General features: G+C 36.7%; 3 protein-coding genes, 1 non-coding gene and 1 pseudogene across 4 annotated transcripts; all 5 read right to left on the bottom strand.

Moving 5' to 3' along the window:
- Positions 1 to 3,655: 3,655 nt before the first annotated feature.
- Positions 3,656 to 5,514, bottom strand: LOC133832020 (amino-acid permease BAT1 homolog). Its single transcript, XM_062262414.1, has 5 exons — positions 5,240 to 5,514; positions 4,293 to 4,447; positions 4,065 to 4,207; positions 3,796 to 3,960; positions 3,656 to 3,718 (listed from the first exon to the last, which is right to left on the bottom strand). Exons 1-5 carry the CDS (start codon positions 5,512 to 5,514, stop codon positions 3,656 to 3,658), a joined length of 801 nt encoding a protein of 266 aa, XP_062118398.1.
- Positions 5,515 to 7,701: 2,187 nt separating this feature from the next.
- Positions 7,702 to 7,798, bottom strand: LOC133833312 (small nucleolar RNA Z266; annotated as a pseudogene).
- A 232-nt stretch (positions 7,799 to 8,030) lies between these two features.
- Positions 8,031 to 8,134, bottom strand: LOC133833310 (small nucleolar RNA Z266). The gene has a single exon (XR_009892701.1). It is a non-coding gene; the product is annotated as a small nucleolar RNA Z266 (small nucleolar RNA).
- Positions 8,135 to 12,430: 4,296 nt separating this feature from the next.
- On the bottom strand, positions 12,431 to 13,764 carry LOC133832021 (protein ALP1-like). The gene is made up of 3 exons (XM_062262415.1): positions 13,279 to 13,764; positions 12,960 to 13,191; positions 12,431 to 12,882 (listed from the first exon to the last, which is right to left on the bottom strand). The coding sequence occupies exons 1-3, from the start codon at positions 13,762 to 13,764 to the stop codon at positions 12,431 to 12,433; spliced, it is 1,170 nt and encodes a 389-aa protein (XP_062118399.1).
- Positions 13,765 to 14,019: 255 nt separating this feature from the next.
- On the bottom strand, positions 14,020 to 15,044 carry LOC133832022 (L10-interacting MYB domain-containing protein-like). Its single transcript, XM_062262416.1, has 2 exons — positions 14,697 to 15,044; positions 14,020 to 14,604 (listed from the first exon to the last, which is right to left on the bottom strand). The coding sequence occupies exons 1-2, from the start codon at positions 15,042 to 15,044 to the stop codon at positions 14,020 to 14,022; spliced, it is 933 nt and encodes a 310-aa protein (XP_062118400.1).
- Positions 15,045 to 27,348: the final 12,304 nt, after the last annotated feature.

A 27,348-nucleotide genomic window follows, 5' to 3' on the forward strand; every position in this document is an offset into this window, starting at 1 on the left:
CTCCCCTATAGAGGTTCCGAGGTCGGAGGTTGTGGCAATAGATTCCTCCTCTAGCTCTAAGGGTAGGACTTTTTTCAATACTCCTTTAGATTTCCCTTGGAATAAAACAACCTTACACGTATACTAACATCCTTTTCCTTTTGTTTTAGGTGAGGAGATGGCACAATTCGAAGACAGCGGCCTGCGCTCCATCTTTCAGGGGGGAACCCTTCCTCTGGACCACCCGGGCCATTGGTAAAGAGACCCCGGCTGACCAAGAAAACTCCTGCCTCTGGGACAACCTCCAAGCCCCCTGCCAAGGGGAGGAGTCAAATCCCCGCAGCCTCATAGAATATGCCACCATCTCCCCCATGACCTCCAGCCCCTGCTCGGGAGCAAGGGGCATTGACTGGAACTCCGCCAGTCCCTACTCCCACCGTGCGCATCCCGGTTAATGCCCAAGATCTGGAGAAAATTCCAGATACCTTCTAGGGGCGGTCTATGAGACCGCGAGCTATACGGTGGAGCATTATTATAAGGCCAATTTGAAGGACTTGAGGGAGATCGAGGCAAGGAGCCCTGAGAATGTCATAGAGTCCGCACTGGTGATGAACCTCACTATAAGCCTACTTAGTTAAATTTATTCTTTGGTTTTCTTCCCAGAACGCGCCTAACTTTCTTTACTTTTTTGCAGTCGGCTTTGGCCCTACATCGTAGCCTAGGTCGGTCTAGGGCTAGGAATGAAGATTTCAGGGCCGAGCTCCAGACCACTTAGTCCGCTCTCGCAACCACTTAACAACATGAGCAAAGTGCCAAGGTTGCCTTGGTGGCTGCCGAAGAAGGTGAGCAGGCTACCCAGGCTGCCTTGGCTGCTGCGAAGACTGAGCTCAGGGAGGCCAGGGCTAAGCAACTGGTGGCCGAGGCCACCACCGAGGCAGAGATGGTGTCCTCCAGCTCTTCCATGGAGGCCATGCTTTACCATTGCTGGGCCTTCAACCAGAACGATGACTTCTCTTTTCTGGCCCCCGAGGTGTGGGAGCCTTACCACGAGAAGTTCAAGGCTTGTCTTCAACAGGAGCCACCTTCTGAGACTGGGGAGACCTTCACTGCCGGCGAGCAAGAAACCAAAGGGGTGACCTCTTCGGAGCGTCCTGGGGAGTCCTAGTTTATTGTTTTTGTTTAAAGAACCTCTTTCTCTTTTTTTTTTGTAACTTGCCAGTTTTGGCTTGAGATGAGGTTATTTTCCTCGAGACTATTTGTCTGTACTTTTAAATATCTATTTTTCACTTAGTCCTTGATTTCGATTATATATATATTTTATATATGCTTATAACTCGTTCATCCAAAGCTAAGGGAAGAGACTTTTAGTTCAAGATAGACATCTAGACTTTGGTCGTGACCAGAATTGCATCTAATCTACATCTTACTTGTTAAACATTAGGCCTCGGACCTGGTTGTATCCAGGGTTTTAAATTAAAACTTAGCTCGCGTTAGTATGATTGACGCCTTGTGTTTTTTAGGAAAAACACTGATCAATCATTCTTCACTAACTTCCAAATTTTTACCTGGTCGTATCCAGGATTTTAATTTAAAACTTAGTTCGCGTTAGTATGATTGATGCCTTGTGTTTGTTAGAAAAACACTGGTCAATCACTTCACTAACTTCCAAGTTTTTACCTGGTCGTATCCAGGATTTTAATTTAAAACTTAGTTCGCATTAGTATGATTGATGCCTTGTGTTTTTTAGGAAAAACTCTAGTCAATCACTTTTCACTAACCTCCAAGTTTTGACCTGGTCGTATCTAGGATTTTAATTTAAAACTTAGTTCGTGTTAGTATGATTGATGCCTTGTTTTTTTTTAGGAAAAACACTGGTCAATCACTTTTCACTAACTTCCAAGTTTTTACCTAGTCGTATCCAGGATTTTAATTTAAAACTTAGTTTGCATTACTATGATTGATGCCTTGTGTTTTTTAGAAAAAACACTGGTCAATCACTTTTCACTAACTTCCAAGTTTTTACCTGGTCGTATCCAGGATTTTAATTTAAAACTTAGTTCGCGTTAGTATGATTGATGCCTTGTGTTTTTTAGGAAAATCCCTGGTCAATCACTTCACTAACTTCCAAGTTTTTACCTGGTCGTATCCAGGATTTTAATTTAAAACTTAGTTCGTGTTAGTATGATTGATCCCTTGTGTTTTTTTAGGAAAAACATTGGTCAATCACTTCACTAACTTCCAAGTCTTTACCTGGTTCTCGGGGTATGCGCCCCCCAAGTAATCAGAAACAGAACTTTCTCGGTTACTTTGGACACGCTCTTTCAAATCTATATGCACACGGAAACATACAACGATCACTACAAGAAAAATGCTTTTTATAACACCAAAAATGTGTTATCAAAACATACCATAACACTTTTTGATGTGTTAAGACCGACTATGTTATCGTAGGTTAGGGTACTTTACATAACACTTTATCATTGTTATACAGATGTGTTATTATACTTTCAACGATAACACACTTTCTGTGTTATTTTAATAAATAGATAATTGTTTAATTATATTATTTATAGTCGATTAAATAACACATTTCAATACTTATAAATTTGTGTTATACTACACTTTAGTATAACACATTATTTGTGTTATATAATGAAGTTTGCACAACAAAATTCTTTACATAAAAAGTGTTATTGTAATAGATATTATAACACAATTTTCGTATTATTTTAATATTTAGATAAGTTTAAATTCTCATTATATAAGTTTATTCTATTATATTTTAATTTTTTTTATATAATTAAAATTAGCTTTCTAATATATACTAGCATCATCAAATGAACTTGATTTTCAAATAACAAAAAGTAGAAACATTCAACATTGTATTAACAATCCACAAATTAGTTTAAAACATTCAACACGGTCATCAACAACAAAATATTTTTTAAGTATTCAAGTAGTCTTAAATATTCAACATATTGAAAAGTTACTACTTTCACCACAAAATATTCTACAGCTGCCCAACACAAAGCCTTCAAAATTAAGTATCATTTTCTCCTCCAATTGATGGAGAAAGAGACATTTTTCTACTGTAATAGCAGATAAAAGGTAAGGTATATGCTTAAAAAAATTAAATAATATGAATCAAATAATAAAACTATATACAATATAAGACCTAAGCAAGCAATACCAGGTGAACATACTTCAAAATTCAAAATACTGCTATCACATATTGAATAGATACATATTACAGTAAACAAACATTAACATTTTCAGGTTAAAGGGGCCTCAATTTCACCCTAAAGGCATCTCTGGTTCAGGTGCTTAATTACTGAGACAACATGTTAAAAGTTCGGGAGATTTGAGTTACAAAAGCATTTAGAATGATACTATTATTTCCAGGGTAGATCCATCAAATCTCATATCTCATTTAAAGGAATGGTGTAATAGAATATGGAGCTCAAAGAGGTAATAAACTCGAGACCTTAAGCTATTTGGGCACTAACAAGTAATTACAAAATAGTGATACATATTCGCAATCAATTATGCTGATATAGTATAGTGTAGTGTTTACTAACATAGTTCAACTTCTTACATAGGAACCTAGATAAACTAAAATAACTTACATCTGACTCATTTAATAAGTCACTCTCGAGGATCTCAAGAATTTTTTTTTTCAAAGCTTTTGAAGAATTTTTTCTTCAAAAGCTTGACGAACATAGATAATATGACCAATCTCCTGCATATACAACATTAATTAAGTGCTGTAACAGTATAGTGCAGGGGGAAAAGAAAAAGCCAAACTAAAATGCATACCATTAGAACATTGTTTTCTTCTTTTCCCAGAAGTGATGAAATCAGACAAAGAAACACTGCCCATGTTAGAATTAGTGGGCCTGCTTCCTTAGTTTCAAAAGCATTAAAACTTGACACTATTGCATCCATCTCTTGGACATCAATTAAGGAAAAATGAGAAGAAACCTGCCTGAAGAATAGTTCAAGTGTTTTACAAAAACGAAAGACAAGGTAAAAAGAATAGTGCAAGTGTTTTACAATAATAAGAATACAAGAAGAATTAGTCTGACCCTTCTGTTACATAGAACAAAAATTGGGGTCACCGAGTTGCCGATTCCTTGCTCATTATCAGTGTTGAAGTGAGTGAAGACATATTTGACACTAGCTCTCTCAGTGGCAACAGAAGGAATGAGGATAATAAGAACAAACACTCCTGAGTAAGTGAAAATTTCAGTAATTTTCAGTGAGAAATTGGAAAATGTATGGTATGGGCAGGAGAGGGAAACTCTTGATCATACCAACAATATTCCATGCTGCAGCCAACTTTCCAAAGAAAGATAACCAAGATATGGGAAGACTATTTGTGATTGCATGAAGAAGCAAAATTCCTCCATGGAAAGCAATGACTGAGTACTTTGAGGCCTCATATCCACCACCAGTTTTTCCACCAGTGCTAAGGAGAATGATCTACACTTAATGTGATTGCCCACTGAAAATATGTAAATACATGTTGTGTTATTACTTAATGATTACAAAATGTTGAAGACTTTGAAACTACAGTGCTTAGAATTCAGAGGATGTTATTTCAAAAAGATGGATTTGGCACAGTTATTTTGTGTTAAAAATAAGTCAATCTGACCGTATATAGGATAGACCAGACCCTAGCTCCTTAAATTTTGTTCTTATCAAGTTTACAAATCTATAAGTGATGATCTCCAATGAAGAACATCTCATTTAGTCAAAGACATGCCTAAGATACAAGTTTGAAACTTGTCTTTTTAAAGTATAGGAGATGAATGAAGCTAGAATAGTTTAATTCTCTGATACCATATTATGAAAGAAAATGAAATTGTATTGAATTGAATGAATACAGAATACAAGTGGCACCAATATATACATGCCACAAAGAAGAATCAAGAAAAGTAAGATACAGTTCTATACTTAAATAAACTATCTGTTTCAACTAATTTAGGCATATAAGGTCCAATACTAAGCTCAAAATTACTCTCAATAACTTAACTAAACTAACTGATTTAACTAAATTATATATATATAAGGTCTATTGCTAAGATTAAAGTATGTGCTATACTTACTAGTGGCGACTTTGTACTGTACAGGCATTACAGTCTCAGACCCCAAATGAAACTCTAAAAGCTCCAAGCCAGAGTATAAACAGTCAACTAGAAAAAATTGAAGAAAGACATTTTCCCAAGTTAACAGTTAGAAAAAGAATATTATTACATACCAACCAGTTATCCATGAAGCAAATGGTGACCATTTTGGGCCAGCAAGCTTGGCACTCCAATAGTAGAGACCCCCAGAAGTAAGGTAAGAAGAACAAATCTCAGCCATGGACAAAGCAACCAACACGGAGAAAGAAAGCACACCAGAAAGCACTGATATGATAGAGAATGAAAATGCAAAGGAAAGACAATATTTGACTGGGTCTATTAATAGATTCTGAAATCCCTCAGCATCTGGGTTAATGATTCCAGCAACTGATGGTGTCTCCCTCAGCATCTGAGTTTCTGAAATCCCAACTCTTTTCTATTTTCACCATGGTTTTTTAAGATGTTTACGTTCCAGAAATCTATCTTGAAATCATAGTCAGTGTACCTAGTATAAGAGGATGATATTGAAAGGCAATGAACCCTTTAATAACCTGCCAACAACACCAACAAAACGAACCAGAAAAAAGAACAAACACAAACAAGAAATAATGCCAGAAACAGAAACAAATCACAAACTTTAAGGAATGATAGAAACAGTAGTCAAAACAACACCACAAGATACATGGTTCAGTGGAATTGGCCTACGTGAGTTTTCACTATGATCAATCTAGAATAATTACAAGGCTTCAGTACAAAGAGAAAAGTTCTCAGTTTTAGCTTTCTTTACCAAAAAAGAGTTTCTGAAATCCCTTAGCATCTGGGTTAAGGATTCCAGCAACTGATGGTGTCTCCCTCCCTACGTACACAAGAATATAAAAAAAAAATTACTACTAGAGCTAAAACATAATTAATTCTAAGAAAACAAACTAGCACAATTATCGTGTACATGTTATTTTCAAAACTGGGTTGTCAATTTTCATGGCTAGCAAAGCAAGTTTTATCCGCTAAAAATCTCACTAACAAATACAAACCCTATTAAAAAATTTGGTAAAGTAACAAATAATACACAATAATAATAGAATCCAAAACAAAAATAACAATCTTTATTCATTTTTATCAAAAGTGTGCAAGTCCAATAAATATTAAAAACTAAATGAGTGATCCTTTGGTAAGAAATTATCATAAACGTTTACTAGTTGTGATAGATTTTCTTGAAAAGGTTGTGAAATTTAAGGATGCAGCAACACTTATTCTTGCTTATGTTCTTTCCAACTCACTCTGGTCATCTGGTAAAATAAGCAGCAAAACATAAAAATAGGCACAAAACAGGACACAAAATACAATAAACTCTTCATCTGAGGCAATTACACATAATTAGCAATAAATATTTTGAATACATTTTATCTTTATCATATTTAGAATGCATGGATTATATAATAGTAGTAGAAAGAATTTGCAGTTTATCAGCATACAAGCAGGGCTGTCTAAATGTGAATACAACAAATATGTCATCACACAAAATCCTAAATCTAATACCAATATTAGAAATATATACAACAAACATGCCATAGATAAGCAAACAGAACATGCTTTGGAAAAACAGGGGACAAAATCAAGCATATGCTGAAATTTGATGAACCAAGATATTCAACGAAATCATTAGATAATAATTATAAATATATAAAAATGCACATATGTCATCATAGATATCTAGAGTGCACAAGGAAATAAAAGACCAACCTTTCGATCTTTATCACTTAAAAGACCATCAAGAGCAAGGTGATTCAGAAACTGTATAGAAGAAGAAGAAGAAGAAAATTCATTATTTTTAAACAATTCATTAACTAGAAAACAAAAGACCATAATCTCTTTACAGAAATTAAAAGTAAAGGAAAACACAGATCGACATGTTTACACTCAAAGGTAACAATAAGCTGATTCACAAATGAAAAATCATTTACCAATTTGGCAAATTAATTTAAAAAATTAACAAAATGTAAAGCCATTCTATTATTTATATGAAATTTGGAAAGCCACTGTATTATTTAAGAAAAAGTAAGACCACAAATAATAAATAATACCGATCACAAATTTAAAAATATAATATGCATATATAACAGTAGTACCCAAAAAAAAACAAGCATAATTTGATATTGCATTGTAAAGTAGTCATTGGCATATTCCTTGCAGAGAAATCTAATATTGTCATCTAGTGCCACTCCCACCCATGTATGAACTATTAATCTATATCATTATAAAAAATGACACAATGTGGTACACAACTTTTAAAGAGAAAAAATGACCGATACATTAAACAAATCAGTACTCCATTAAGGATAAATAAATTGGCAGACTAAATTGCTAGCTAGAGTTTTCAAAATGAAATAATAAAACTAGAAGTATTAACAAATTATCCATTAAGTCAATAAAATTTGTTACATTTTTTTTCTTCAATATTTTGGCTTAATAGTAATTAAGAGTAAGACCATTTTTATCCAAGTTGATATAACAACTTGATCTCAAGATTAAGCTAAAGATGCTTGAGATACTCCCTATAGCTCTAATGTATAGACATTTATATGGTGAGGATGGTTGTGACAGGCATGTGTCAGACAATTCAAATGCCTCAAAGTTGAGTTCAATAAAGAGTTCTCCTTTCACGCATCTAATTGATTCGTCATTCTTGCCCAATCCATTACAAAATTACCAAAACCAATACAAACAAACCATTCCAAAACATATATATAATAGCAAAAAAGCCACTGGACCAGAGTAACAAGGGATATCTCCAGAAGTAACATAAATAAAATGGAAAGAATTCAAAAAAAAAAAAAAAAAAAAAGAAAGAAACAAACAAACACATACATGCTATGCCAGGGAAGTGTTTGTGACCAACTAAGACCAGAAACTTAATATAGGTGTTGCGATAAACAAGTCAGACAATTCAAATGCCTCAAATGTTTTGAGTTCATGAAAGGAGTTTTTGTTCTCCTTTTCACACTCTAATTGAATCATCATTCTTGCCAATTTCAAACTCAACAAATCGAAATTAATAAATCACTTGAAAAAAATCTAAAATATAGGTAGGAAAATCATACCTAAGAGAAAGAGAATCATGTACATTTGAAAAGAAACAAACAAAAAAAAAACATTATTATAGAAAAAATAAATTGAAAAAAAGAAGTTAAGAAATATATAAAAGAAGATGGCTACTCATTGTTGGGTTTTCACAGAAATAGATAGAAAGAACCACCACTCACTAGTCTTCTATTCGATCTAATAGAAAATGCAATCGATCCACCTAGTAACCCAGTTAAATAAATTAGACAGTTGGAGTGCAATACCAAAATGGAGTAATATATGCAAGGAACATTTATCAAAACAGATCATAAAATATATATACACACACATTATGGATATATATATATATAGTGTTTAAATTTTAGACCATTCCTTATTGATTACATATATAAGATCATCAAATATATTTCAAACACCAAATCAAAATATATATTACTGATTAAAAAGAAGCAACAAAACCAAAAACTTGGAACGACTAAGAAAATATAAGAACACCAGATTTGCAAATAAAAGAAAAACTATGGTAAAACTTCCAACTTTCTCTAAATCCAGAATAAGAAATCACAAATATATACAGCTATTCGACAATTATATTATAAAGAAGGAAAAGGAATATGGGAAAGAGACTAAAATAGAGAGAGTGAGAGTGCAATGGGAAAAAAAAATAGAGATGGGAAAAGAGATTTCCTGGACATGATTCGCCTGACAAGCTCCATGTCTGATAATTTTCGAGGTCCATACTATTAGGATGATCTTTATGAGCTTTTGGCCTATCTGGTGGATCCTGCACAATATGTAATATTCAATCAATATTCAAACAATTTATCACTTCAATTTATATAAATCTTGAAATTGAATTATTGGTATTACCAATGGCTTTCATCCCTTCAACTGAGGATGGTCAAAAGCTGGTTGTTGATGAGACAAAACACAATCTATAATATCACCATCTGGACTCTAATATCACCAAACATTCAAAGAAAGAAATTTGGTATTATTATAGTCAAATTTAAAGAAAAACGGAGTAAAAACAGGGAAAGTGTGAGTGAGAAAAAGAATTATATAAGCTAGATAGATCTTCTGTAAACCAAAAGAAACTATCATCAATTTACATAGTTTAACAAGACAAATGGGGAAAGAAATTACACAATGGTCAGTAAGTAGATGAGTTTTAATTAATTTAACTGGCACCAATAACTAATTATCCCCAGTAGATAAAGCCACACTGATTTCATTAATCATTGTAACATAATCACTACCCATATTTCCAAATCCAACAACCATCACTTTTATGACCAAGGATTCATTTTTATAAAATCAAAATACCAAATTTCAAACACAGTTCCTAAATCCCAAGACCCTTCTTCCACTAAAAAAAGGCAGTTAACTTTTCAGCTTCATTACCTACTAATTTGGTATGCATAATCAACCCAAGAAAGTCACGTCACGTCAACCACGCAAAAAAAATCCCAATTCCCAGATAAGATATCAGATTATATACTCCCATTCAATCCAACGTGCATAAATGAATTATGAAACAAAAACAAACCCAGATCAAAGCAAACCCACCATAATAGAAAAAGCAATCTACTTTACCAATTATGATAGAATGGAAAAATAGTGGAAACTCTACACACACAGATACATATAGATTTAAAGATTCAAACATTTCAATAGACAATCAAGAGACTATGAGTGTAGTACCTGGTGATAAGGCCCAAAGCTACTCTCTTCCACTTCTAAAACTACACCTGAGCTTTATATATGATAATTTAATCTTCCTCTGCCAAAAAAAGTAAATGAACAGATTAATTGATGGTTAAAGAACTTCCTTCAAAACTATCAACTCATTAAACAATATCCTCCATTGCGATGCTCTCACTAATTGAAATTTTCAATGTCACTCAAAATAAAGCTATGGTTTCAGTTGAAAATTCAACCAATAATAAATAAATTATTGATCTATGAAAACAAACTCTCTAATCTCTCCGACTCAACAAACAATGCAGACATGAAAAGTTACTCACAATTGTCCATATCATGTACAAACCCAACCAAATTCATTCCAGTTAATCCTAAATCAATTTATAACTTCTCCAAATTTGCAAAAATTAAGATTGTAATAGTGAACTTGGAAATATAAGTTTTAGGACATGTTTGTGGATACAAAGCTATTACCTACCATCTTATTTTTTAAAGAGAAATGGTGGCTTGTAACAAATCAATATTTTCATCCAACAAATTTCACAAACTATCATATGTTGAATGCCCTTTCTGGACCGAATTTATTTTCCTGTCAAAGCCAACATGCCTACCAACTTTATTCCCTTTTTTCTTTACCTAAGCTTTGCTCAACTAACTTGCATGATGAATTTATATACTAGTGCACCCTTTTATCTCATGGCATAAAAAAGATTCATAACAAAATTCAAAGAATCATTCTTACACAAACAGAGACCGAATTGGGAACAAATGCTCCATAATCATAATAAATGTAAGTTGACATGGTACCTTATTTCAGGGACAAAACTAAAGGAATTGCACAAACAATATGGTCAAGCAAAAAAAAAAAGTATGTTAGAACAATTTTTATATTGCTAGTTTTGATTGTTTTATTACTTACTTTTTCACTACAATTTCAACTCCAAGCTAAAAAGATGGACCGTTGAAAAAAGTTCTAAAGCCTCATTGTTTTAATCCACAATCAAAGTCATATAATAATAATGCTATGTGATGTCATACCAAAAAAAATTAATATAATAATAATACAAAATTTTCTACAATATTCCTTAATGGTCTCTACAAGTCACTTTTCTCAAGAAAGATAAACTGAAATTGAATCATACTACAGAACATAGCAAAACTGGGATTAAAAAAAAAAAATTTCATGGAAATAGACCAAACAAGCTTTTGGATATTAAAGAGTAACATATGTCCCAGCCAGAGCTAGAGTTTAACATGGTTGTACTTAACTAACACACACACACACGCGATAAAAGGCCTCTTAATCTACTTAGAAAAATTTAGTGAAGTTTGACTCGTTTTAGATAAGGGAAAAAAAAAAGAAAAAGAACCATATATGTACCAGTTCATTTCCAACTTTAATTATTATATGATTCCTCTTCACATAAATAAGTCATGTATTATTGGTATACTAAAGGCTAAAACATGTTTCAAAGTTCACAAAATAGAAAGTTCAATAGGAAAAGGCATAATCATGAGTACAACTTCTAACCTTCTATCTTCTATTGACTTGTAACATTTAGGAAATACACATATATGAACAATATATATATATATATATATATATGAAAACATGAAGGACACAACTGAAAGCATACATTGAAGAGAAACGATGCATGCACCATTCCAATCAATCTTGTTATTATTATGGGAGCTTTTCCTTATGAGCACTGAAAGCATATGATTCAAATGCATTAGTCTCAAAATGCATAATCAATACTAACTGAGAGATTACGCTTATTTGCTTATAGTAGTCAAAACAAAGAAGAGTTATATATATATATATATAATATATCTATAGAACTCAGAAAAATAGAGAGATTAAACTCATGCCTATAAATAAAGCTTATAAGTGTATATATATATTAGAATATTATTAATTATAAATCCACTTTTTTTTTTTGTCATTCTAATAGGCATTTTTTCAAACATCTTGAGTGCATAAGAAATAAAAAACTGAGCAAAATATGTAAAGTGAAACCAAATGAATTTTCTCACTATTCTTATTCAGCAAAATAATACAACCAACTTAGGGCCAGTTTGGTACAGCTGTGCTGTGGGAAAAAACAGCTGTAGCTGTGCTGTGAGAAAAAGCTGCTGGGTGTTTGGTAAATTATAACTTTAGAAATACTGTAAGTTGGAAAAGTTGTATATAAGTGTTTGGTAAACTGGATTATTAGATAGCTGTTAAATACAGAATGACCAAAATAGGTATCATATGTATTTAACTAATTTTGTTTGAATAAATTTATACATATTAACATATTTATAATTATTTTTTGTTTTATTAAAAATAATAATGATTTTTTATAATATTTAATTCTTTTAATATATATGTATAATAAAATGATTAATTAAATTTTAAAAAATAAAAAATCAACATAAATATTGTCTATTTTTAAATTATTATAAATTTTGATCATAACAAATAATTTAAATTTAGTCAATTTGATACGACAAAATACAAAACTTAAATAAAATAAAATAGATAAGAATATAGTTTAATTATATCCCATTAAACTTGCAGCAATCAGATCTCTAGTATTGTCCATTTCATTTAAATTTGAAGCTCTAACTGTCTCATCTTCATCTTCAATATTAGTTTGATCTTCTACACAATAATATGGATTATCTCTAATTTTCTCAAAATGTCGATCACGTTTTGCATGCCTTCGAATGTAATTATGCAAGGTCATTGATGCAATCACTATTTTCACTTGCTTCTGATATGGATAACTAGGCATATCTCTTAATATTTTCCATCTTTTCTTCCATACTCCAAAAGTTCTTTCAATAACACTTCGAAGAGAAGAATGTGCCTGGTTGAATACCTCTTTATAACCAGTAGGTTTGCTACCTCGTTGAAATTGTGGTAGATGGTATCTTTGGCCTTTATATGGTCCTAAAAAACCTGTAATTTGTGGGTATCCCGCATCCACTAAATAATATTTTCCTGTCAAATAAAATATAAAAATATAATTACAAAATTATAAAGACTTTAATATTTTATAAATGTGTTTAGATGACAACCTTGGGGAGGTTTTGGAAAATTTGAAGTTGAATCACGTAAAGCTGTATAGAAAATTCTTCTATCATGAGCATAACCTTCCCACCCAGCATATGCATATATAAATTGCATATCAAAATTACATATTGCCATGACATTCTGAGTTGGTATCCTTTTTCTACCAACAAATGGTACTTGATCTTCAGGTGGAATTACAGCATTCACATGTACACCGTCTATTGTGCCAATACAGTTCTAGAAAAAAAATACAAGATTATAAAAATATACTCTAGTTAGAAAAAAAATTATTAAAAAATTGTATAATTTTAAAGTATGACTTACCTTAAAATGAGGCATATATCTAGAATCTTTCAATATCTCTTCAGGAACATCTTTAAATTCTGGGTCTAGTGGTTTTAATACATCTACACTCATATGACATAAAACATCTAAAACCTTATTGAAATATCGACTAACTGTCTCGCCTGAGTGTTGGAATCGCTCTTGTGTTAATCGGTTTCCAGCACCGTGACCTAATGTAAATAAAAACATGCCTAATATCTCAAGAGCACACATTCTCTTTGAACCCTTAAATCCATAATTAGCTTCCAATTCATAGCATAATTTAATGAAAACATCTTTCTCCATCCTAAACATGCTATAACATCTACTTTCATTTCCTTTTAATATTTCCATCAACCACATATGACCAGTTTGAGAAGAATTCATACAAGGTGTCTTTTCAATATATGTTGTATAATAATGTTGAACAAAGTATGTAGCTATAGACGCCGATTGTAACTCAATCTCCTCATCCGTGTCTGCCATTATTTCTAATTTAAAATAAACCTGTGTATATTAAAGAGTATATAAAATACATGCCAAATAGCCATAAAGTCTTCATAACAAATGCAAGTGAAAAACATAATAAAGCATATTTATATTAAATAGTGACAACACCAAGTCTTGAGAGCAATTTAAAAAAAAAGTCTGTAAAGAAATAACATAATAAACATATACTAACGTCATAACACAAAGTTTAGAAAATAAATACTACTACTACTATAAGTCATAGTATTATAATTATCCCAGAGTATGCTCATTCTTGAGCCAAGTAAGCATCAACTCAGGTTCTTCCAATGAAGCAAACATCTCTCTCATCTCTTTCATGATAAACAAGCGAGTTGCAAATAAATACAAGCTGCTCCCTTTCTCAATTCCAGGCAAAGAATTTAAAATTTTCATAACTTCGGTAATACTATTCTCCTTTCTAGCTGTTTCAATATTTCTACTCCTTGTCTCCACAGCATCAGCAAGGCGACCAATTTGTTCAAATATCATTAAAGGCCCTGTCTTCTTCATTTTTCCTTTTCCATGTTTCATTGCTTTATTTTGTTTCTCAAGTGGCTCGGCTAATCTCTTGTTATTTTTCTCTCTAAGAAATCTATCAGTATTAGGCATCTCTAGATCATCATCACTACTCTCAAGTTGTTCATGTAAGGTTTCAATATTGTTAAAAGATTTTTCAGACTCAGATGGAATTATTCCAGATGAAGGTGTCCAAGCATACTCTCCTGTAGCAACAGTGTTCATGAAAATCCTATCTAATTTTTCCTCTACCTCTGGTTCAATTCCCCGAATGCGAAACTTTGCAGCATTGGGATGACTCTACAAAAAAATTTTGTTAATTAAATGTAACATTTATGAAAAAAAAAAAGTCTTTTAGTTTCATATAAATATTTAACAAGATTATAATGTACCTGTAATTTACTATTCCACCAATCTTCAGTTGCATCAATTGTATTCTTTTTTATATTCCATCCTAAGCCAGTTTCTTTTCCCTTGAGTTGCTTCCAAAGCTTCCATTCATTTTTTAATCCATCCCACTTATTTTTCAATTGTGGTCTAGTGTAATCTCTTCCAGTTGCTTTCTTCATATTTGTAATCAAGTTTACATATCCAACTTTATCTAAATAAGTAGTAGGACGATGCCCATCATCAACCTCTTTGATACAGAAGTCTAAGAAAAAATTCAAACTCTCTGAATTCCATATTGCTTTACTTCTTGGTATGTCACTCTTGGTGCAAATATTATTTTCATTTTCCATCTAATAAAAGTGAAATGATAAGTATAAAAAAATACAAAAGTAAAATGATGTATCCATATACGCAACAACTCTTATCAATCACTACCGTCTATGTAAAACTAAATAATTCAACTAAAGTTCAACATATCCAACTTCAAGACTATTCTTAAAGAATACCTTGGGAGAAGATAAAACACACACATATGTACATTCATATACATGTAAAAAGGTTACTATAAATCAACTTTTGAAGTGAGAAAATTAAGTAAAAATAAAAGAACTAAAAAGATATTTTTGTTATGTATATGGCAACCATAAATGATTCATATTTGAATGTAAAAATTGTATTTTTAATGTCCACTTCTCGGCTGAGAGAGCAGACAACCATAAATGAAATTATTTTAATTATAGATATTGTTAGACAAAATATATCTCCTTTATATTGTTTATTTCACTCAAAACAAAAAGATAGAAATCTAATCTAGTTTTTGTATTAAAAAAGCATATCTATTCTTTCATGGTAATTCTTATTCTTTATTATAAAAGTTTATTTAGAAAAAAGATTAAAAAAAAAAAAAAAAGGCTGTGTACTCTCTCTCTGTGTCGTACTCTATTGGCACCCATCACTCTGTATTTTTCTTGGTCAATCACAAAGGCTCCTTTTTCAGTCAGTGTTGAATATTCAACTCTACATATGACTTTAATTCTCTCAGTGTTGAATATAACTCTATATACGACTTTAATTCTCTCTCTCTCTCTCTCTCCTCTGCGTCCTACTCTATATATCCATTACAATACACCCTAAATGGACATGTATGGGTTTTTTTACCACAATTTTTTATGAATGTGTTAATTATAGTTATAACGAACTTTCTACAAGTTTTCAAGAAAATCTGAATAATTTACAGTGCCAAAAGTAAAGCTAAAACAGTTATTTTTACACGCATATAAAAAAAACAAGTACGAGTGCAACAAACTATTTGAACTCTATTTTCGGCACTATAAATTATTTGAAATTTCTTAAAAATTTACAGAAGGTTTGTTATAAGTACAATGAACACAATCATACAAAAAAAAAAACTAGGATAAAAACACCACTATATGCTCATTTAAAGGATGTGCTATACCGATAAAGTAAAAATGACTATCCTACGACAGTCATTTTCTAAATTTTATCGTATTAGAAAATTTTATCATATTGGTGCATATTTTGTGTACAAATCAATTCTATCTATTATGGATAAAGATAAAAGAAAAATATAGTTCATGAAAACATCTAAAGTTAGACTTTATACTTGAATCAATCAAATCAAGTTCGAAATTTTCACATTTTATTTTAGCTAGCAAATATGATATGACCTATTATAGATACATGAATCAAGTTCAATTTTCCATGATTATCAACAAAGGTGGCACAGAAGGGTGTTCAGTCTTCACTTTTAAATTCTTTTCTTGTGGGACTAGAATAGAACCCAAAGACTCATTCCAAAACAAGTACACATCGTCGATCAAGATGGGTGAGTACGTGTACGAATCAAGGACGGAACTTTTGAATGGAGGAGCAATTAATAATTTTTAACTGAGAAAGAATTGAATTATTAATTTATTATTGGAAAAAATATTTTAATAAAGAAAAAAACCAGAGGCTTGAATTACTTCTATATATCCATTAGAAAAAAAAAATCTCTCTCCTCTGCGTATCCATTATAAACAAAAAAAAAACCAAATGCACTCTATATATCCATTAGAAACAAAAAAGGAAATGCATCAAAATAAACCATTAAACAAGTCCAACCCATATATATATATATACACACAAATATACTGGTATGAAGAAAATCGAATAACCCAGTATCACAGAAACAATAATCAAATCACTGTACAAATATATATATATATATAATAATGCCCTTTAATAAATCTGTGTTTAATATAGCATTCAAAAAAAAAGTTAGAGAAATACCTTGACTTGATTGTGCTGGAGTTTTTGACAGAGAAGTGTAGTCCGTGAGGAAGAAGGAAGAAGAAATGGTGAGGCAAGATGAAGAAGATTTAACGATTGAAAAAGAAGACCTAAATAATTCTAATTTAAATGAGGATATTTTGGTCCAAAAAAAAAATCATTAAACCACAATTTCAGCTTCCCGTATAAGCTAAAATCTCAAAGTTGGTGTGGGCCAACTTTGATAAAAAGCTATAATTTTAACCTAAATTCCTAAAAAAGCTATTTTTTTTTTATTTTACCAAACATTTTTTAGTCAATAGCTTTTTTAAAAAGTGCTTTGGGCTTTTCAAAAAGCCATTCCAAACGGGGCCTTAGTCCAATCTAACCAAGTGAAGGAGAAGTGAGAAGAGTAAATAATTATCTATAGAACTAGAAATTGAGAGAGAAATAATAGTACCTGCATGTATGTATTGGGGCCTAGGTTCTCAAAGCTCCCTTAGAATCCAACAAACAATATATTAAATAATAGAAAACGTTAAGAAGACAATAAGAAATATGAACCCCAACACAATATTAGTTTCTTATCTTCATTTTTAAAGAATGTCTCTGACTCCTTCCATTGAGCATTTCCTTCACAAACACTACGATTCCATCAACTTGAACCCACTCGTTCACAAATTCAGCAAGCTCTTTCAATGATCTTTGGTAGAAGTTCTCTCCTTCATTGATGATAATCCCAAAATATATGGACCTTCTGGATCTTCAAAAAAAAGAGAGAAAGAATCAAACAGAGAGAAGGAAATAGAGAAAAATAGAAACTCTAAAACAAAATGGGTTCACCCACAACTTCACGTCATCGATGAGATTGAAAGAGACTCTACGAAGGTGGTGGCCAACATACTTCCTTTAGTCGTCAAGGCTTGTAAAAGATTTACCTACAAGAGAGGTGGTGGCTAGCTTTCAAGATTCAGTCTTGTTTCAAGCCTAGGTTTCCAAAAATACTAAGGGAGGCGGAAGAAAAAGGGAAAGAAAGAAAGAGGAAAACAAAGTTCTTAAGAGGAAATAGATATGATTTTTTTTTAAAAAAAAAAAGGAAAGAGAAATATAAGAAAAAATTTCATTTGCTGCTGCCTTTTTTTCATTTACCGCGTTTAAGTTTAATTTTTTTCCCTCTCCCCCCCCCCCCCCATTACTTTATTCTATTATAATACTTTTTCAATAATCTTATAATTAAGTGTTGTGGAAAGAGGATTTTGTTGTAGTGGATATAAGAAATATACTTCACATTTTTTAATAAAAAATGGTGGCTTCTATAACTAAGGCTTACAAAAGTACGACTATTGATAATATTTCTTTAGGTGTACAACGTTCTATGTCTGTGGGACTGTTTCTCCATTAAGCCGAGCTAGTTTAAAGGTCCCTTCCTTTAGAACCTCTATTATTTGATAGGGTCCTTCCCAGTTTGATCCCAAAGCTCCGTCCTTGGGGTCCTTCCCAGCTAAAAAGAGTCTTTGGAGCACCAGGTCGCCTAAGTTAAAGATGCGTCTCTTGACCCTCGAGTTAAAATAACGAGTGGTCTTTTGTTGATAATGCACGAGCTGTAGCTGTGAAGCTTCTCGCTTTTCGTCAATTAGGTCGAGGGACGCGCTGAGCAATTTATCATTCTGCTCTTGGCTGAACGCTTGGACTCTGTGCGTAGGTATCTTTGTTTCGACAGGAAGGACGACCTCACTTCCAAAACTCATGGAGAAAGGAGTATGCCCCGTCGAAGTTCAGTGTGAGGTCCGGTATGCCCATAGCACCTGGGGGAGCTGTTAAGGCAAACTCCCATAGCTTCTTCCAGCCTCTTCTTAAGGCTCGCCTTGAGCATCTTATTTACAGCCTCGACCTGTCCATTAGCTTGTGGGTAGGCCACTGAAGAGAAACTCTTAATTATGTCGTGCCTTCCACAGAATTCGGTGAAGAGATCGTTGTCGAACTGGGTTCCATTGTCCGATACGATCTTCCTTGGCAGTCCGAACCGGCAGACGATATTCTTAACTACAAAGTCGAGGACTTTCTTCGACGTTATTGTCGCCAGGGGTTCTGCTTCTGCCCACTTCGTGAAATAATCAATGGCCACTATTGTAACGCCCTGGTTACCCCAGAACAGTTACGGTGAACGGTGAACCAGAAATTTGACCCGCTACCCGAGTCCTTTGGTGAGAAACGTGCTCTAAGTGTGATTAATAGGTTAAGGTGGAAAACTAATAAAAAGGAATGGATATTTTTCATTAAAAACTGCTTTGCAGAGCTAATCAAAACATTTACAAGTTGTTCTCAGTACGAAACGGTCATTACTGTTTCAAATTTACAACCCCGCCGACCTAAGCGGCAAAAATAGGGTAAACCCCCTAGTTCCTCTGAGAACGCGTTGGCCGTGGTGGTCAAGCGGCCGCATATGTACACATCACCACCTAAGCTCTCCACTCAAGGCTGGGTGAGCTTTTCTTTCCCTTTACCTGTACCAGATAGCACCCATGAGCCAAGGCCCAGCAAGAAAACACAATAAAGCATGAGATAATATCAACAATGATCGTAATAATCATTCAGGACCATCAGTCCAAACAAATAGGTGACAGTCGCAAAAGTCACAAAAGTGGGTACAGCCCCACTCTAGCCATGTGACGTTAGGGTCACTCGGGCTTAACTGATAAGAGAACCTTTCATAAGTTTGAACAGGACAGGTGTATGGTGATTAGTCACCAACATAACCTTCCTCAAGACTTACAGTCAGAACCCTGGAACAACGTTCCCTAGCCATGTGACAAACAGTCACCGGGGCCATATGCCCTGGCTCTGAATAACTGGTCTTAGACCAGACAAGTGCTTATAAGTTCATCGACCTCAGGGTCGGTCCAGCGTTAATACCTCATATGAGTCATTCAACATTGATATCGATTAGATCTAATCTTCATTTGGCTCGGTGTTCATGACGCTATGCCATTTCTAACTCTTTAGGTTAGTGTCCCTGACTAGTCAGTACATATACAAGTATTCAACATTCGCTAGCATTTAATAAGAAATCCATGTCCACATTTATCAATCAACATGCCTCAATAATAATCACGCATGTCACATACACAGGGTGCAGTTTTCTTACCTCATATTCGAGCTAGAAAGATAAAAAGAATGACCCGTGAGAATGATCAACCTTTAGTCCTTTAGCAGTCACCTAATCATAACCAAACGCGGGACATCATCAATAATAATGTTCAACATAGGTTTCCACACCAATATCTAGCCTTCAGAAGATCAATCCAAACTAATCCAGGTAGTAGGGACACTCCCGAGGCCTATAGCTAAGTTCCCGGGGTCAAAACGAGCAAACGGGGTGAAAACAAGACAGGGCTGCGGCCCTGGCACCATGGGCCACGGCCCCCAGAAATTCTTGAAGCAAGCGTTGCGGTGCCCAACACCAAGGGCCGTGGCGCCCAGCCAAAACAGAACCCCCCTTTCTTCCTCATCGAGCCAGGGCCGCGGCGCCCAAGAACAAGGCCGCGACCCCCAACCCTGGGCCATTCCCAAACGTGTTTTCAACTTCTCCAAGCTTCCAAAATCATACCTAACCATCCCCAATCACCAAAAAATAGTTCCCAAGCGTCCCAAAACTCCAAAACCTTCAAAACCCAAGGTTCAAACTAACTAAAAACTCAACAATTCACAAAGTCCAATTCAAAGCTTAGAAACTCAGAAAACTCAAAACTTTAAACTTAGATTACCTTTGATTGGGTTGTTTTCCGTCAAATCCTTTGGTTAAGAAGCTTCTAATCTTTCCTAGGATCGCTATGCCTCGATCCTTGCTTGATTCCGATTCCTAGAACTCAAGATATCTTCGAAAATGCTCAAACGGTAAAACGAACTATCAAAAGGGAGAACGAGAGGTTTTCTAATCGTACATTCTATCTGACAGTTACTTCAAGCTTAAGTAACCTCAAATAAAACCTAATGCTCGGGGTCCCGAAAATACCCCTGGGGACATTATAGTCAAAACCTCCAAAATTTCACCTTGATCTCAAATATTCCCAATTTATCATCAAATAAACATTTCTATTACCCCAAAATTGACCTCGTTATGAAAAAACCGCTAATCCATTATATATGATCGTCTCATGCCGAATAGCTCGAATATATCTCCATAATAATGAAATCTCATTCACAAATCACATTATGCACCCAAATACACATATTCACCCTCAATGGGTCAAGTTATCAAAACAACATAATTATTCAAATGTGGACCCACATGCACGCATATAACATCATATCATAATATAATTCACATATACATGCATAATATCATTTAATGGCATAATTAAACAAGTATGGCCCTCCCGGCCTACTAATCCCGCCATTAAACCATACCGGAGAATTTTGGGCATTACAACTACTGCATAACGACCTCCTCTTTTTCTCGTGGGCAGAGCTCTAATTAAGTCAATTCCCCAGATCGCGAACGGCCACGGGACAAGATCATCTTTAGCTCGACTGGTGGAGCTCGGGCGATCGTGGCAAACCGCTGGCACTTGTCACACCTTCGGACGCAGGAAATTGAATCCTTTGAGAGAGTGGGCCAATAATATCCTTATCTTAAAACCTTTAAGGCCAGGTTTTGCCTCCAGCGTGATCCCCACAAAAGCCTTTATTAACCTCCTGCAGAATAGTCTTGGCCTCATCTGGCAGAACACATCGCAGAAGAGGCAAAGAAAGACCACGTTGGTACAACACTATACCTCGGAGCTTGGTAAAGTATCCTCCTCACGTCATTTCGTTCTTCGGGTAACTTTCCTGTTGTAAGGTATTCGACTATGGTAGTCATCCAGGTTGGCCTGGTGTCGATCATCTCAACCTCTCTTGTAGTCTCCTCCACGCTTGGCCTTTCCAAGAATTCCACCAATACCAGGTTCAAGGTTTTGGCCTCCCTGGAGGTGGCGAGTTTTGCTAGAGCATCCGCATTGGCGTTTTGCTCACGAGGGATCTGCTCGACTTGGCTATATTCAAAATCAGACAGGTCCATCTTCACCTTGGCCAGGTAGGTCACCATCTTGGCTCCTCGCGCTTGGTATTCCCCTAACACCTGGTTTACCACAAGCTGGGAATCGCTGTAGCACTGGATGGCCTTGGCCTTCAACTCATTAGCCACTCTAAGCCCATCTAATAAAGCTTCGTACTCAACCTCGTTGTTAGACGCCTTGAACCCGAACCACAGCGCGGAGTGGAAATGATGCCCCTTTGGGGATATCATAATGATTCCAGCTCTGGACCCGTTCTCGTTAGATGAACCATCCACAAATATTCACCACATGGCCTGCATCGGTTCTCCCAAAGGTTCCTCTTGGAATCCAGTGCATTCAGCCAGAGTTTGGCTTTTGATTGCAGTCCATGGAACATACAATATTTCGAATTGGCTGAGCTCAATAGCCCATTTCTATAGATGCCGCGATGCCTCAGGTTTTTGAAGTACCTGCCTTAAAGGTTGATCGGTCATGACATGGATTGAATGGGATTGGAAGTACGGCCTAAGCTTTCTGGAGGACGTGATAAGGCAGAAAACCATCTTTTCCATTAAAGGGTATCGTGATTCAGCTCTGAGAAGTCTTTTGCTAATGTAATAGACTGGCTTTTGAACACTACCCTCTTCTCGAACTAGCACAGCACTAGCCGCGTCTTCCGTAACAGATAACTAAAGAAAAAGAGTCTCTCCTACCGTCGGTTTGGACAACACTGGTGGCTCGGCTAAATGTGCTTTTAGATCGAGGAAGACCCGCTCGCATTACTCGGTTCATTCAAATTTTTTATTCCCCCTGAGCAGGTTGTAGAATGGCAAACATTTGTCGGTTGACTTAGAAATAAACCGATTAAGGGCTGCCACTCTTCTTGTTAGGCTTTGGACGTCCTTTCGCGACCTGGGCTATGAACCCTAGAAATTTTCCTGATGCCACCTCGAATGTACACTTTTGGAGATTCAGCCTCATACTATACTTCCTCAAGATCTCAAAACATTTCTTCAGATCGGGAACATGGTTATTGGCAACTTTTGACTTGACCAACATGTCGTCAACATACACTTCCATGTTTTTCCCGATCTGATTAGCGAACATTCTGTTGACCAATCGCTGTTATGTAGCTCTCGCATTCTTCAGCCCGAAGGGCATGACCTTATAACAATAAACGTTTGTTGGAGTCATGAAGCTAGTATGCTCCTGGTTCGCAGGATTCATAGTGATCTGGTTATAACCCGAGTACACATCCATGAAGGATATGAGCTTGTGCGCTGCAGTGGCATCCACCAATTGGTCAATTCTCGGCAAGGGGAAGCAATCTTTGGGGCATGCTTTATTCATATCAGAAAAGTCGATGCAGGTTCACCACCTTCCATTGGGCTTCGGGACCAAAACAGGATTGGCGACCCAGATCGGGTATTTTGCCTCACAAATAAAGCTGCATTTTAAAAGTCGAGCTACTTCCTCTTCTAGGGTCGTAGCTCGGGTCGTGCCCAGGCGCCTCTATTTCTGGGACTTCGCAGGCATGTTCTTATGCAAGTTAAGGGTATGCATGATGACGCTTGGGTTGATTCCTATCATGTCTTCATGAGACCAGGCGAACACTTCCAGATTTTTTTGTAGAAATTTCAGCAGCTCCGCCTTTCTCTCATTACTAAGGTTTTTTTCGAGCCTAAAAACCCTCGAAGGGTCTTTAGGATCGATGTTCACCTCTTTCGAGCTCTTCGATGGCTTGGAGCTCAGATCTATTTTTGTCTATTCTTGGTTTGATATCATCACTCAAGGTGGTACCTACGCCATCGGCTTTTTGAGGTTTTTCTATCCCAGGATCAGATCTTACTTCCTAATATTCCTCGTTCTCGCCCTGAATGGCCATCGTCTGCTGCCCAGGTTGTGACTTTCCCTTCATGGAAATGCTATAGCATTCCCTGGCAGTGAGCTAATCACCTCAGACTATACATATCCCCATAGAGGAGGGCAATTTGACTACAAGGTGGCGTACAGAAGTTATGGCTTCGAATGCCATCAACGTAGGCCGACCCAAAATTGAATTATATGCGAAGGGACAATCGATGACCACAAACTCGAGGAGTTTGAAAACAGATCGTGGTCCCTCACCCAAGGTTATTACTAATTAGATCGTTCTTATCCCTGCCGATCCTTCGCCAGAAAACCCATACAACATCACGGAGGTGGCCTTTAGCTCGACTAGGGATAGCCCCATTTTTTCTAGCATGGACCGGAACAGGAGGTTCATCGAACTCCCATTATCAACCAGTATTCTCCTAACTCTCTGATTGGTGAGCTGGGCAATTATGACTAGAGGATCATTGTGTGGGAACTGGACATGACTAGCGTCCTCTTCAGTAAAACTAATTGGTTTCCTCTCCAACCGTTGATGTTTAGGTATATGCTGCTCCAGGATAAACTCAACTCTATTATGAGACCTCAGTTCATTGATGTACCTCTTCTGGGCACCTCTACTCGTGCTTGCCATATAAGGTCCTCCGGAGATTGTGGTTATCTCTCCCTTTATTATGGGAGGAGGGGTATCCTGACTCACCCGGGCCCCGGGCTGGTTTATGGAAGCCTCCGGAGCTTGCTGACTGGTAGGGACTTGATTCCGTGCATACTGAGCTAGAGGTCTGGCTCTGATGAGTTTGTCGATCTCATCCTTCAAATGCCTACAATCATATGTGTTGTGGCCGATGTCGTTGTGGAATCGGCAGAATTTGGAGGGGTCTCTCTTGGCCTTCTGATATTTCAAGGGCTCTGGCCATTTCCAGGGAAGGCGGGCAGAATTTGCTAGGAAAATGTGCTCCCTAGTGTTTGTGAGTTCGGTATAAACCGCGTAGACAAACTTGAACTTTTCTACGGGCTTGTTCTTCTTTGGACCATGCTGGCCGCCCTCATCGTTCCCCTTTCTCTTGCCTCCACCCCTTGGTTATTCTAGGCAACGGTTTGAGTCATTTTCACGACGTTCGTTTCCACTCCAACGGGTGGTTAGGGATTTCGTTGGTTCCCTCGATCGATGGTCGTGCTTCGTCCAAGTTTATCCATTCCTGGGCCTTGTTCAAGAATTCATCCACAGTGTTGACACCTCTCCTCTGGATTTCTTTCCACAACCCGCCCCCAACAAGGATTCCAGTTCTCATAGCCATGAGTTTGGAACTATCGTCCGCATCCCTAGCTCGGGCCGCAACATTTGCGAACCTGCTTAGAAAAGCTTTTAAGTGTTCCCCGGGCTGTTGTTTCACGTTCGCCAGGGTGTCTGATTTTACGCGAGCCGCTTGAGAGGCTCGAAATGCCCTCATGAAATTAGCAGAGAAATTCTTCCACGAGCTGATCAACTGTTTCTTACACTGCTTGAACCACTGCCTAGCTGGCCCGATAAAAACCGAAGGGAATATCAGGCATCTCAGCTCGGGGCTGATATTATGGGCCATCATCAGGGTATTGAACATCCCCAAGTGATCCGACGGGTCCCCTTCCCCATCAAATTTGGATAGATTGGGCATCTGGAAACCCGGTGGGTATGCCATGGCTGCGATGTTGAGGGCAAAGAGCTCGAGCTCGTCTCCCGAGTCATATTCGTCTTTTCCCTTTTCTGACAAGAGCTCCTTCATTAGCTCCTCCATCTGAGCTAACCTTTCGAGGGTCTGGTCCTTGATCCCTTGGTTGTTCTGAGGTTGTTCAACATCTCACATTCCATTGTACGCATTAGGCGGATTATTATCCCTCCAAGCTTGAGCTTGGTTTGGTGGGATATTCCCATTGTCATGTATTTTGGAAGGACCATCCTCTCAGCGAGTATGAATTTTGTTTCTGGCCGGATCCCCCCTTTGCAAGTTGAGGCGATCTCGAAGGTTAGTCCTTGAGGCGGCCCGAGGGCTTTGCGCCAAACTTAGATGATTGCGCAGGTCCCCACCGGATCTGCCCCTTCAGTGGCTCTCGATCCAATAGCTCCCATTGGAAAAGATTAGCCTGCTGTCGGGGGTGAGGATTTGTGACATTTCCGCGCGCTCGCAGGCGATGGGCAGGAACGGCGGGAGGAGGATTCCTTCTGCTATTCCCGTGTGCAGGAATACCTCGAGTAAGACGAGGAAGGGATGGGTATCTGATCGGCGACGGGGGATGCCTAACTGGTGAAGCAATCCTTGTCCCATCTATCTGGATCAAACTAGCTCGCGGTTGCTCTATCCCACTGCCTCTAACCTCTTGCGCCCGGTGATCTGACCGCGGCACGGGAGGGCTGGCCGGAGAAGGTTGTCTGCGCGAGCTTTCCCCGGACCTCCTCCGCGAGTTACCACGAGCTCTCGTGGGTGCGTTCGATGGTGGAGCCAAACTTGGAGTTGAAGTTCTGACTAACCGACTGACTTGCTGATGGGCCCTGGGAAACTCCTAAAACATAGTTTCCTGGTTATGGTGCAACATGGGCACAGAACTCGAGGTCGAGGTTCTAACCGACCGACTGGGTTTGGGCCGGCTATCTCTGCAGGACTTATGAATCCTGCTTTACCTATTTCCGACATTAACGTCAGTTGCAAGAGGGGGTAGCCAGCCTAAGACCTCCTCAATTTTCTTATTCTCTTTGGTTAGATGACTCCTCAACTGCATGTTCTCCATTTTTATCGCCGTCAGGTAACCTGGGTTCAGATTTGGTGGTAAGGGCACTGAACTTCCAGTGTCGCCATGGCCCATCGGCTGCTTTCTCGATCACTGTTTTACCTCTGGGTCTGGTTCGTTGGATATGGCGGCATGGTGGGCCTCCTGCCCATCATGTTGATCCGCCTCGTTACCATGCCTCGAACGAGTAACCACCATGATCAAGTTTTCGCGATAGCACTAATCTAAAACCTCTCAATGAAAGCACCAAACTATTGACGAGGTTTTTCGCCAACAGTAAATTATATGAACAAATAGGATGGATTATCGAGAATGTGGAAACTAATTGCAAAGAAAGATGGTCACTCCTTTTTTAGGTGGTTCGGAGGTTAAAATCTTCCTAGTCCACCAGTCAATATTATTGATCTATCCTTACTATTTCTTACTAGGTATTTGCTTTACAAGAAGAATCCAACCCCCAACCCTTCCCAGAGTCTTGGTATTTATAGGGGAATGATCCCTGGGTAAGTGTTGGGGTCATCCCACGACCTCTTCACCCATCATGGCATTCATGTGACAACAAGGATTAATTCCTAACCCTTATAGTGAAGTGTGGTCTAATCAATAGGTAAAGATGGGTAATGGGTCGCATGGCCCAAATCAGGTGTGGGATGTCTGATTACACACATTTATATTGTGTATCCGAGAATTCAGGAATAGAACAGACACGTGA

This window comes from Humulus lupulus, chromosome 4 (assembly GCF_963169125.1).
Source record: "Humulus lupulus chromosome 4, drHumLupu1.1, whole genome shotgun sequence".
NCBI classification, from domain to species: Eukaryota; Viridiplantae; Streptophyta; class Magnoliopsida; order Rosales; family Cannabaceae; genus Humulus; species Humulus lupulus.